Source organism: Ctenocephalides felis, unplaced genomic scaffold (genome assembly GCF_003426905.1).
Source record: "Ctenocephalides felis isolate EL2017-DRISC unplaced genomic scaffold, ASM342690v1 CF-g0.4_SCAFFOLD_01492, whole genome shotgun sequence".
In the NCBI taxonomy this organism is placed as follows: Eukaryota; Metazoa; Arthropoda; class Insecta; order Siphonaptera; family Pulicidae; genus Ctenocephalides; species Ctenocephalides felis.
This window is the reverse complement of record NW_020537646.1, coordinates 24,261,756-24,275,455: the sequence shown is the minus strand read 5'-3', so window position 1 is coordinate 24,275,455 and position 13,700 is coordinate 24,261,756. Positions and strand designations below refer to the sequence as shown.

The 13,700-nt window shown below is 27.6% G+C and overlaps 1 protein-coding gene across 1 annotated transcript in view; it reads right to left on the bottom strand.

Annotated features, from left to right (window-relative positions):
- Window positions 1–4,757, bottom strand: part of LOC113371072 (arylsulfatase I-like) — a 9,768-nt gene extending 5,011 nt beyond the window's left edge. The window contains exon 1 of the mRNA XM_026611719.1: window positions 4,559–4,757. Within this exon, the coding sequence (XP_026467504.1) occupies window positions 4,559–4,757 (199 nt within the window). The remainder of the gene's footprint in view (window positions 1–4,558) is intronic.
- Window positions 4,758–13,700: the final 8,943 nt, after the last annotated feature.

Below are 13,700 nucleotides of genomic sequence, written 5' to 3'. Positions count from 1 at the left end.
TTCCTCAAAGTATTTTTGGACAACAAAATATAAAAATCAAACCAAGGCAACTCCTAGATAATTACAAAATTGCAACATTCTTTTGGTGTCCAATCGAGCTTTTTTACATTAAACAAAACAATTATGAAAATTTGATATGATTTACTTTCAAATTATTATTACTAAATTAATATCATATACAATTTTACTATAATACAAGCACATATATAAAATTTTTACATGTTGAAAGCAATTTGCGGCAAATAATTCAAATCAATTAACCGCAAGTTTTAAAATACGCGAGGTAAGTGTTTTTGCTACTAATTGCAATTTCACCGAAGGCCATTCCTGTAATTACCTTTTGCAAGTTCCTTTTCAATTAGTTTCTAAAATTTCATGGTTTAAAATTAGATTTCACAGTAATAAAATGAAATTATTCGATTCGTATCTTATACGGACCCATTTGTAATTTTTATGTTTATTTGTAATTTTACGTTTGCTTTTGTTATTAATTATTTTATTATTTCAATAAAATCGGTTACCGTATATGCAATCGTTATGAGAAATGTGACGCGATTTGTTTTGAGATATCAATTGATTTCATTCGAGAGAAATTGTAAAGATAATATAATTGTCGTTGAGTACAGTAACACGTCGAGGCACAATACGTGATTGATTATAATTTCGTGTTATTATAAATATAATAATATGATGTGGAAAGCAATTTTGAATCAGGAAAAATAAAGATTTATTTAAAAATATAATAATACGATAACAACATTGTTCGCATTGAGACTAGATTTTATAGTAATTGGTTTTGCGACTAGGTCATAATGATCAACAATGCAAAAATGTAAAATATAAAGATGAAGATCAATATATTCATTAGAAGATTTGATATATTTCAAATTTTTGTATTGCTCTCTATACTTATTCATTTAGTTCAGAAAGTATTTTATGGCTATATGCACCATCAAATATTCGATAGTTAACATGTGCGTAAAATATAAATGGATTAAGAGCATTTACTTTTTACGCGCATTTTAGTTTTTATTGCAACTGATAAAAATGCATTATATTTTTATAATTTCTGAACTAATAATTTTTTTATTGTTTTATACATTGATACAAACAACTAAAAATTTTACACATGAAGAATATTTTCAGTAAAACTCCCAGCTATCAATGTAGAAATCTGTTTTTTTTTCAAAAATGTGTGACCAAGTCTTTTTTACCCCATAGGAAGGATAAATTTAAAGGGATTTTACAAAATAATAGCTACATTATTCAACCAATTTTGGTAAATAAGACATTAAAATCTTGATTAATAAAAATAAATTATAACAAAAAAAGAAATTATTCAAACAATGCAAAATTTGAATTTAATTGGAGCATTTTTATGGAGCATATAAGGACTACACTGTAAATAAGCTTGAGCAGCAGAGTTGGAATAACTAATTATTAAATTTATCTCTTGTAAAATATCATTTTTTACTTAATTTACTTTTTTATTTGCTATACTACTATATAATCTAATAAGATTATAACTCTTTAGCAGCATTTTGATTGCAACTTAATCTACATGAATTAAGACTTAGCAATTTTCAAAACTTCAACAATACAATTTTGAAATGTTGATGCGATGCATTATTCCAAACTTTACCGAAAACTGCACGATTCCGAACTAATATATTTCAAATAATTTTTAAATTAGCAAAATTGATTCAGATTTTTTTTAAAAAAAAGCCTAGGCATAAATTTTGCACTTTTTTAAATCGTAAAGCTAATTTCTTACTGAGTTTCAATTTAGTGGATTTAAAATTTTTGAAATATATAAGGAAATCTGGAAAATCTCGAAAATTTTTCCAAGTTTGTTTGGAAAAAAACAAAAATAAAATGTAAAATTTCTGCTCAGACAAACACATACGTTTTTCAGTTTTTGTCTTAAAAATTTCTGACCCTATCGAAACGTCGAGAACATAAAATTAGCAAGTGGAATTTTCTGACGAAAACATAAATTTCTCCTTGGGAGAGTTTATAAGTATATAAAATATTGCATCACACGAAAGAGATTTTACAGCCTCATAATTACTATCGATTTTACCCTAATATCGGAATGGGATGTTTTATGATTCATCATGATGGTCTGAATATTTGAAGCAAAAGAATTCACCATAGCATTTATGTGAAGATGATCTAAAATAATGTCACATATTATTTATTATACGCCAAATGTAAAGTTGATTACTGCGTATAAATTAATGTATAAAATTTTCTCCAAATTTTCTTGTGAATATTTCACCCTTTCGCCCATTTGACCCTGAACATTGTTCAGTTGTACCGAAGCATTATTTGCAAAAGGTCAGCAAAATACGAATGGCGACCTCTGATTCGATTCGTTAACGTGGGCGGGCTATTTACTGCTCCGAATCTCATGCTAAAATCAAATAAACTCATACGCCGTCAGTAGTTCTGCTTTATCGCGATAAAACTCGAATTGATTTTATAAGGCAAATGAACATAGATAGTTTACTAGGTTGTTTGATAAAATATTTATATATAAACACCTCATATAATTGCAAAAGAATAAAAACTATAGCCGACATAAAATAAATCATTCAGTACTTAGTCCAGTCATTTAAGCTTAAATTAGGTAAGAATCTCGGAATTCGAGATACCCAGCTGTAAGCCTGTAAGTGCTTATATTGACACCCTAGAAGTTGTCTCAAAACCTACAAATGGTACGTACACCCTGCCACAAACTTACAGCTGGATATCTCGAATTCCGAGGTGAACTTACTATAATGACTGGACTAACTAGGGTTTCTTAAAAAACCGACATTTTAGAGAACCGGTTTTTCTAAAGAAGTTTTTCGGGAGACTGGTTTTAATCAATTGCGAGCTATTATGAAAAAACTGTTAGTCACAAAATTTGACAAAAAAAAAATTAACAAAAAGTATGTGAAAAATTTCAATATAAATTAAGAGTGATTTTATTTTCTGGGACCTATTTCTTAAAACCGGTTTTGAAAATTGACAAACGGTATTCAAATACCAATCGGTACTCTAACAAGAGTGTGCAATTATATTAACGAAAAATTAAGCGAAAAAAATCAATATAAAATAAGAGTGATATTATTTTCTGGGACCTATTTTTTAAACCTGATTTTTAAAACCGACAAACGGAATTGAATACCGATCGGTACCCTGACAAGAGTGTGCAATTATATAGGGGAAAGTCCCGTAACGCCGGACGCCACAAAGCACCGGACACTCTATTTAACAAGCATTATTTAAGCGAGTATAAATCTTTTCATTTCAAAATACAAGTGAAAGGGGCCTGGGGCCTCGCCTGTGACGCACACGGCCACGCGGAGAGTAACTCTTTCTCATATTTTTTATGCCAAAGTTTGATTGATAGTATTAATTATTTTTTAGCAAAGATTGCGGTTTTTGTTAATTTAGTTTGATTTCTAACTTTGTTATCTAACATAAATCATAATCATAATTTAATAAACATTTCGTAATATATTTATAAATAACCTTAGGTGTCCGCCACTAGGAAACTTCCCCCTACATATATACAAGTGAATGATAAAATTAATTTACGATTAGGTGTAATACACCTGGCGTATCTACATTTTTGTTCTCAAATATTAATAAATAAATAATAATTTATTATTATATTTAAATAACAATGAATTACTCTATGTTTCTCCAGCCTCCCGAAGGAGATATTTATGTTTTCGACAGAAAATGTTTATCAACAATACAATTCAATATTTTCGACGTTTGAGTCATTCTAAGTCGTTTGACCGTAAATTTGGAAAAACTGAAAAGTACATCCGCTTACAGTTAACGTCTACACTTGTTAGAGAAATACATTCATATTATTATTTTTATATGTGCTTCTTTTTTGGTACTAAAAACTATGATAATGCCATGAATTTGCTGTGCAGTCAGGCGTAGATATAAAACTGAACCTAGAAAATGTTATAACTGCATCTTTGTAATGTGCATTTTTAACAAATGGTTCTATGTATAAAACGCCGTTTTATAGTTTTTAGTACCAGGAAATAAGCATAACATAGCGTTTCCATAACAACGCTGTGTTTTGCTCCATTTTACCCCAGAATTGGCCTCTTAAATCTCTAAATTCAATTAAGTAAATTTAAACAGTTTAATATTTGAATGCATTTATTTATATTTACGGCCATACTAATATTAACTCCATAAATTTATATTTTGATTTATCATATATTAGAATTAATGATTTCAAATTTTGCTTTTTAATTCCATCAATGCAGAATTTGCATAAACCTTCATAGCTTATTTGTTATTAGATATTTCAAAAACGTTTGGCTCTAAGACTCTTAACAAAATTTTGAACAATTGTTTTTATTAAAAAAAAAAAAACAATTTGACGATTCATCAATTGTGATGGTATTTCGTTTAGAAAAAGTACACAGCATTCTACTGCTTTGTTCTGTATTATTTAGCTACAATTTCACTTTTATATGACGACAGCGTGATTTGCATTTTGTTAAACTCATATACTTTGTAACATAAATAGACTTACTATGGCAAATGTAATATAATCTATGTGCAGTAATCATGCGGAAAATTGCAGCGAACAATTCAACAGGGCTTTTGAACTTTGAACTGTTCCATGTTCGTGGAAAATCAGGACAACGTCGGATCGCGACCTCTTTAACACCACTTTTCTTTGCGATGGATGGGTAGAGCCACGCGAAGTAACAAATATAGAAAATTGCCATGTTGACAATAAATAATTTAATTACTCGTGCAGAAGGAAAAAACTTTCAAGAAAAGTTGAAAGTATTACTGTAAATAAGTAGTGACCTAGCATTTTTTACGAGTATGGAACAGACCATGTAACTCAAGAATTTATAGACAAATATGGAGAATTCAGGCCAACATAGTAAATAATTACTGGACATGTTTTGAGTTCAGCAGAATCGAAACGTTTTTATAGTGTTTCACCTATAGAATTAATATTATTGATGCTTTTCTAATTAAAAGAAATACGAAATCGTCATTTTGAAAACATCTACTTCTTATATTAAATAAATGTATATATACTATAATTAAGGTTTGGGAATGTTATCCAATTTTATCTTTTATATTTTTTCGGCATTGAAACATATTTTTATTAATTAGACGGCCAGCACATAAATTTGGAAAAGTTATTTATATACTTTTTCAATGCTTATTGGCCTTGAAATAATAGATAATTATAAAACAACATTTTTTGTTCCACGTAGAAAAATAAATAGTTTTAATTTGTGTAAAAATTTACATCTTGAATTTAAAACCGATATGTAAATGTTAAATGTATATAAATACAAAAATGTTGTTAAATTAAATTAAAAATATAAATTTACAACTTAATGATCATTTTTTGTATTATGAGAAGACTTGATTAAAAATATAAAAATACATTTCTGATTTAACGTCTTCTATATAATGAGCGACTGTCTGTTGCCACGAGATATAAAAAAATAAGAACAAAATTTTACTATTAAAATAATCTTAACATTTTTTGTCATAAATTGTCTTATATTAGTTGTGTCCATAAGTTAGTGTGATCGCTTCAAAACTCATACTCCAGGGCATAAATTTAGGGGCCAAATCTCATAAAATAGAAATTTTAAGATACAGGTCTATAAACGTATGAGTTGGTAGTCAGGGGCGTCCATTAATCACGTGAGGTTTTTAGGAGGAGGGGGAATTTGAAAAAAAATCACGAAATATTACGTAGGGCAGGGAGGGGTATAGTAAGATATCACGTGCATTTATTTTTTACCTGATTTTTTTTAAATCCAAACATTTGCAAAAAATCCAAAACTTAACCATTTTTTCACGTAACTAAAAATACACGTGATGTTTGGTGGGAGAGGAGAGGGGGTTAATTTTGAATATCACCACATATCAAATCTAATCTAAAAAAAAGTCTAAAAATCTTTAAAAAATCGATCTCGTGATTAATGGGCGCAGCCTCACAAAATTTCACAAAGGTATATATTTGCTTTGCATTCAGGCGTGTCACACAAAAATCTAACCTCAAAAAAGCACAAATGTCGAATAACAACCTGATTTTGACAAAGTTAATATTTTGACGTTTGTGGCTTTTGGAGGTTAGGATTCATATGTAAAGTTACTGAGTCCACAGCAAATACATAGCTTTTTGACAGTTTGTACCAACACATACGAATGATTACGGATCATTATATTGCATTCCTATTTTATTCGAGAATTGGCCCCTTAGGTTGATATATTTACTAGCATTTATGTTTTACTTTTCTCATTTTTTTAATACTTTTTTTACTTTTTCAAATTTTTTTTCTTTATAAACTTATTGCCTACCTAAATCAACAAATATTCTACATATTGTTTCAAAATATAAACGACACATTTACTTTCTGTAAGAGTGATTTCACACAGTTTAAAATTGATCATACATTACGAGTGAAAATTAGCGGAACAAATTTGATTATGTTTATCTTTCTTGCATATTTATAAAAAAAATATCGTATTAAAATTTCATGTTAAAATAATTTGTTTAACATGATATCACTCAAATAATTTATCATTTGTCTATTTCATAGTTGCATAGATAGAGAACTATCTTGCATTTGTTTTCGTTTCAAGTGCCAACATTGAGGAGGAATGCGTTCTCAAAACCCATAGCAAACATCGCCTTAGGTGTAGAAAAGAAAATGAAATCAACATAAATGAAATCTTGCTTCATAAAGGCGAATGATGTGTGGTTTTTGTTGCGGAATTTCCTTGCTTAATGACATGCATATCGGATACGAATGCAGAATCGAATATTAAGAAGAATATTTTTCGATATACATACATATATATATATATATTCAATTTATTACAACAAAACTAAGCAAAACTTGAACTGATATTTTATAGAGCATCTACTAATATAAAATACACCACTAATTAGCTTTTTAGTATTTATCGTAAGAATTTAAATTCTGCTGGAGGTATTAAATAATTGTATTGGATAATTCAGCACATAAAATTATATTGTCATTTTAAATATTGCAGATCAAATTTTTGAAAATTGTCTTAGGAGCACCAAAATATGTTCCCAACTGGTAGATTCATGTCAACACGAATACACTTACCATAATTGGTGTAATAACAAAAACAGCACATAAATATAGAAACAAGCTCATCAGTCACCCAAATTCACTAGCAAACTCCTCAATAACAGAGAACTATCCAAGAAGGTTGAAAAGAAAAGCGGCACTAAATTTAAGTCATCAACTTTCCTGATAAAAAATTCAAATAATTTAGTCATTATTTATAAGAAATTATTTCATAAGTAAATAGTTAGAATTATATAATTATCAATAAAATATTGTGAATATTATATCGAATGGGAAAACAACTATTGAGTTGTTTTTCCAACATGTCCCTCTAGTATACAATGTCCCTTTACGGCCGACAATTGTAAATTCCACAAATGTATTAAATCTCCTTAACTGGACAGTTGTAAATAATAGAAAAAAAAAATTTGACGTATTGAAATCTCATAACATATATTAAAATAAATATAATTTGATTAACAAAAATTAATTATTTATAATGAACATCTTTCAGCTCGATCATGGTATATTTCATATTTGTAGAAGATTTATAATTGCCTATTAGTTCACGTTGTGCAATTGACAACTAACTTAGAAACCAAAATAGTTACTGCCTAAATATTTTATAATCATAGTACATTATATATTGATTTTTGTGTTTTATACATGATATATAAAATAATTATTACTACGAAACTTATTTCTACAAAATGTTTTCAAGATAAAGCAGCATGGAGTAGCAGCATGCCTGCGCACGAGAATAAATCTTTAAAGAATAATTTATTCCAAAGGTAATTGATTTTTATTATAAAGTGTTTGTAAGATATACGTTCAATCTATCTAATTTCTAAATTGACTATAAATCATATTGCATACAAATAACTGTTTATTTTTGCTACTATCAGCAGCAGTTAATTCAAAAACCTGTTTGATAAGTCGAGCTTTAAACGAATACGATACGGTAGCGACATCGTGCGACAGCATGGGTTAAAATGATATTGATTAGGTAGTAAATTTTCCCGAAATAAGAAAGTACAATTATAGAAACTGTTATCTTGGAAGTAATAATATAAACCCACACACACATATATATATATATATATATATATATATACTAGCATACCCGGCCACGGCTTGCTGTGGCTTCTATTAAAATACACTTGATTGAAATTTGAATTTTAAATGTGAATGACAAATTAATATATAAAATATGCACTAAACTGATATCGACTATAAGTTATATGTAAATTTAGTTCTTTACGATAGAATTTTTTATTACACATTTGATTTCTTGAATTATCAAACTTTTTTATCCAATTTATGACAAATATAATCTCTATATAATATAACAATTTTGTTTTGAATCAAATGCAAATCAGAAATCTATTTATACTAAATTTTCGAGAAACATTCTCAACTTCTACCTCGCAGTGTTTTGTTGTCTTCATATACAGAACTGTCCAAAATTTAAATTTCTAAATTTTTATAATTTATATAAAATTATAATTTATTAATTTAATTTTTAATTTTTTTTATTAATTATTCATGAATTATGGTATTGTTTAACACAATTTTAGTGTTTATAATCAATTTTTTGCTTTTGTGTTTTTTCTGGTTCGATTATTGAATGATGACACACGTTAAGTATCGAAACGTTTAACAAAGAATTTTGCTATAAAAACCCTCTTTTTTAATTCCAATTATATATATATATATATATATATATATATATATATATATATATATATATTGATTGGTTTAAAACAAGTCTTAAGTTGTCTAATTATTGTTGCTACTAGACTAGTCTATAAATTAGAAGTGACAAATACTAGGAGCTTTTATCTTTATAATATGTTGACATGGATAATATAAAGTGAACTTTTTAAAGGCTTTTAACACAAATAGTTTCTAATTAGTTAAAAGCCGAAGCAATGTAATTAGATACATTTTGGAACATTTGATAATGATATGCTGCATACAATTTTTCAAATTCTAAATTAAATTAAAATCAGTATAATATAGTATAATTATGCGCAACCTCATAATAATTATTGCAAGGTGAAAATGGTTTCCATAGTTTGCCATTTATTGAACAAATGGTAATTTAAAAAAATATTTAAAAATTGAATTAAATTTTTAAAAACCTATACAAGAATTATGTTAAATAGTGATTTGGCTTAGAAACAACTTAAGTTAGTTATCAGATTTTTTTTTAGGTATTTTTATTAATTTTTGTTCCATGAACATTGTACGTTCTCTTCATTTTATCATCGTGTAGGCAAATCTCCAAAGTACCTACAAAAGATTCAACATCCGCCATATCATGATTTTCAAAAATACAATACAGTTAATTTGAAAGTTTAACTAACTACACCAGAATGATGACGGTGTTATTTTTTATCTAATAACTCGATGATTATTTCAGGTGTTTCTGTCAACAACAATTAGTGAAAATGATTGTGTTGAATCCAAATTGGGTCAATCAAAGTCAAGTCATGATGATCGACATTTCTGAGCTTTTGGAGAAAGCTTAAATGCGTAATATTAACAATTAAATAATATGTGGGATCTTTTTGGTTAGCAACTGATTATACACTTTTGCTTATCCTATATAGTGATAAAGAGATTAAGATTAAGATTAAGAGATTCTATGATAAAACGTATTCAGTGAATGTTGACTGTATCCTGAAGATCTATTTTATTATTATACTAATATATGTTTTTACATCTAATATTTTCATAAATAATCGTAATAAAATCTTTAAAGAGGAAAGCTGTGAAAGTGATGTAAAAGAAAATTCGCAAAAAAATATAATTTTTTCTGAAATAAATTAATTTTTTCAAAAATTAATCAATTTTATATTTTAAAAATAAATACTTCTATATTGATATCTAAAGTTAAAAGAAAGTTATGCGTATAGAATATCCAAATTTTTTTAGAATCTGTTACTATGTACTGGCTTGAAATAAATGAACCATGATAAATACAGCAACTATTAGAATAAGCTCAAACAAACGTAGTCGTACCATAAAAAAGTAAAATAAATTTCATATTTGGGATAACAAAAACTACTTTAATTAGATATTTAACATAAATGCATGTTAACATCAAGTAGACGTACAAAAAACTGTTGTTAAAATATATTTAATTTTTTTTAAATGTATAAGATGTAGTGCTCAAAGTTTGCTCGATTACGCGCGAAGAAATGCATTTGAATTAACACAATGCAATTTGTTAAATTATCTAAATCTAAATTTTAAATCAAACTAAATGCAAATATAATAACGCAATACAAAACCAATATGCAAAATAATATTATAGCTTTGCATTTATTATTAACTTTTCTTAGAGTAAGTTATAGCAATCGTAAAAGAATCAGAAATAAAAAAATTAATATCTATACGTTTCATATGTTTCTGAACGTTCTGGCATACTTCACAAATAATGGTTGTAAGTATGTGTGTATATGAAGATGTAATATCACATATGTATGTATGCATGTTTGGATACAATTTTTTGTTCATTTAATTTTTTCAGACACGATTTTGAGAAAAACATTCGACTCGTATTGATGGGGAGAAGTACTGCTTTGTTTTAGCAAATGCAGGTCCACTTGTTTGTGAAAAAATAACAGTTTGAGAAAACGGAGTATCTGATTAGAATGATTCAGAAAATACTGTGCTTTTGTTGACGGTGTGAAGAAATATTTAGTTTTTAGAAAATATATAAAAATTTAAATTTCAAAAGTTTTAAGGCTCACTTATGTGCTTGAAATAAATGATTTTAACTTTCATTTCATTCAGTTTGCGTAATTTTTAGAAATATGATAAAGGTCATCTGATGCATGATATATAAGATAAAACCGTTCATGCACATTATGCTTGATTAGATTTAGTTCTTAAATATTTTGTTCAGACATACATAAACATTGTCGCCTAATTTATAAGCCTAATTTATAAATAATAAATATAATAAATTATATTTATTTGTTATAAAATAAAATAATAAAAGTACAACAGTTATTATATTGATCTATTTGAGGACATTTGAAACAATTGGTATCAACTATTGATTACAGATTTTTTTGTTCCTCGAATGATTATCAACAAGATGTTCCTGCACCACTAGTTTTGAATATATTTAGTCATTTAATAAATATGGTATTCTAAAATTTATTGACGGCGTCATTAAGTCTGCTAACCGCTCTGATTTACAAAAGCATTTCGAGAAATTGAGGCTGAACATGCGCAGTTGTATCCAAATTCTGTTTCAGTTAAAATAGATGGAGGGTTGATATGTGAACAACCCTCGCTGCAAGCTAAATCTGTCCCCCACGGGCGGTGGCCAAATAGGCATGTATCGTACAATAAATATTATGTTTGATTTTTGTATTTTTATAATGAAATAGACTGATAAATATAACTGATAAATAGACTAATAAATAGAAACAAATTTGAATTTGTGAGTGCTTTAATTATTTCAAATATAGGTTGTGATTTAAACGAAAGTGTAAATACGTGCGTTCAGTTCATTCGGATCAGGAGAGAAAAAAGTAAGGTTATGATTTATAAATTACTTTTAAATTTTTGATTATATGACTTCATTTACTTTCTTAATGTTTTAAAAAATAAATCTAACATTTTTATAAAGATTCATAATCATATTTAGTAAAAATGTTTCACATTTTCTTATATCCTTGCTATAGATTTAAAGGTATAATATAAGGAAAGGTATATATATGAGAAATTTATACAAACATTTATACATATATGAACATACATACATACATATATATTTGTAGTTTTTATATTTATATTTATTTTTTGAGTAATTTTTGAATAATATTTACCAATAGAAAACACAGTAAACGACTAGCCTATTATTATTGACTATATTAAATTTTGCCAGATTGCTTTGTTTAATTTGGTTTGATTAATTTAATTTTGAAGAAAATACTACTACTAAAATTATTTTATCGGCGTTTATAATTCATTAGACATAAGTACAATTAAATTTCAATTCCACGCATTTACAACACAATGGCAGTAAAATGTAATAAACATGTTTTTCATTTAGCATCAAAACGCTAATGTAAAATTAGCAATAAAATTGTAAGCAATTTCTTTAATGTAAGTTATACATCAAGTTTGACGTCAGAGATCAAAATTATTGTCTCTAAAATCTAGGAATTTACAGCAATTAATTTTCTCGATATATATGTAGGCCAAACAATATAAGAAAAGAATGAACTTCAAGTTTTGTGGTAAAATTACCGCACATAAGTACTTTGGCAACACAATACAAATTGCATCTGTAATTATACGTTAACGATACTATTCAAGAGTTTTGTACAAAATCATGAAACTAGTGGGGTGCATGGCATCGTGCCTTAAGACAAATTGCTAGAACTTCCCGTATCGTAATTAGAAATCTTGATACGGAACCCGAAAAAAATTACATAAAATGTGTACACATTATTAAAATCTCTGTAAAATATCTGATAATTTGATAAACATTTTTGACCGCTAAACTACATTTGTTTAACTTATTTTTATTGAGGGACATTGCCGTTGGACCTGCCTTTCCAAAAATTTAATCAGTTCTTCATCTTGTCAATACAAGTAAAATATTTTTTGAATTATTAAAATCGGACGCTCCGTTCTTTTAAAAACTGAGTTACCGTTTTGGGCATTTTTTGCCCCGTATCTTCGAAACGACTAGACCTGCCTTCGCCAAAAACTAATCAACACGGCTCCTTATCAATACAAATCGAATGTTTTTTGAATTATTCAAATCGGTTGATCAGTGTTCCCAAAATCGTCGATGAAAATTTGTATCCACATACACACACACATACATCCATTTTCTTAAGATATGATAAAATATTCAGAAACCTTTGAAACGTAAAGATATAAAAACTAGTGTGGCGCATGGTATCTAGCCTTAAGGCAAATTGCTGAAACTTCCCGTACTAAATATTATTATATTTTTAAAAACGATTAACATTTTTGAAAAAAAATTACTTCGAAAAATTAGATTTTTGAGAAACTAGGAATTTGACAAAAAATTACTTTTTTCGAAAAAAAATTTGATGTCCATATGTCTAATGATCATTCTTGACCGCCAAGTGGCATTTTTTTTTTCACTTTTTTTATTAGATCTCCGAAAATGCTAGACCTGCCTTCTTAAAAATTTTATCAATTGTTCATCTTGCCAATACAAGTATAATGTTTTTTGAGTTATTAAAATCGAACGCTCCGTTCTCTTAAAAACTGAGCTACCGATTGTGGCATTTTTTGCCCCGTATCATTGAAACGGCTAGACTTGCCTTTACCAAAAACTAATCGTCTTCTTATTAATAGGAATCGAATGTTTTTTGAATTATTCAAATCGTTTGATCCGTGTTGCCGAAATCGTCGACGAAAATTTGTATCCGCACACACACACACACACACATACACAAACATACCATTTTTTCATCCATTTTTTCTAAGGTATGCCAAAATATTCAGTAACCTCTGAAACGTAAAGATATATAAAAATTTTCATTTCGTTTTTTTTGCGATCACTATAACTTAACCTACGGGAAG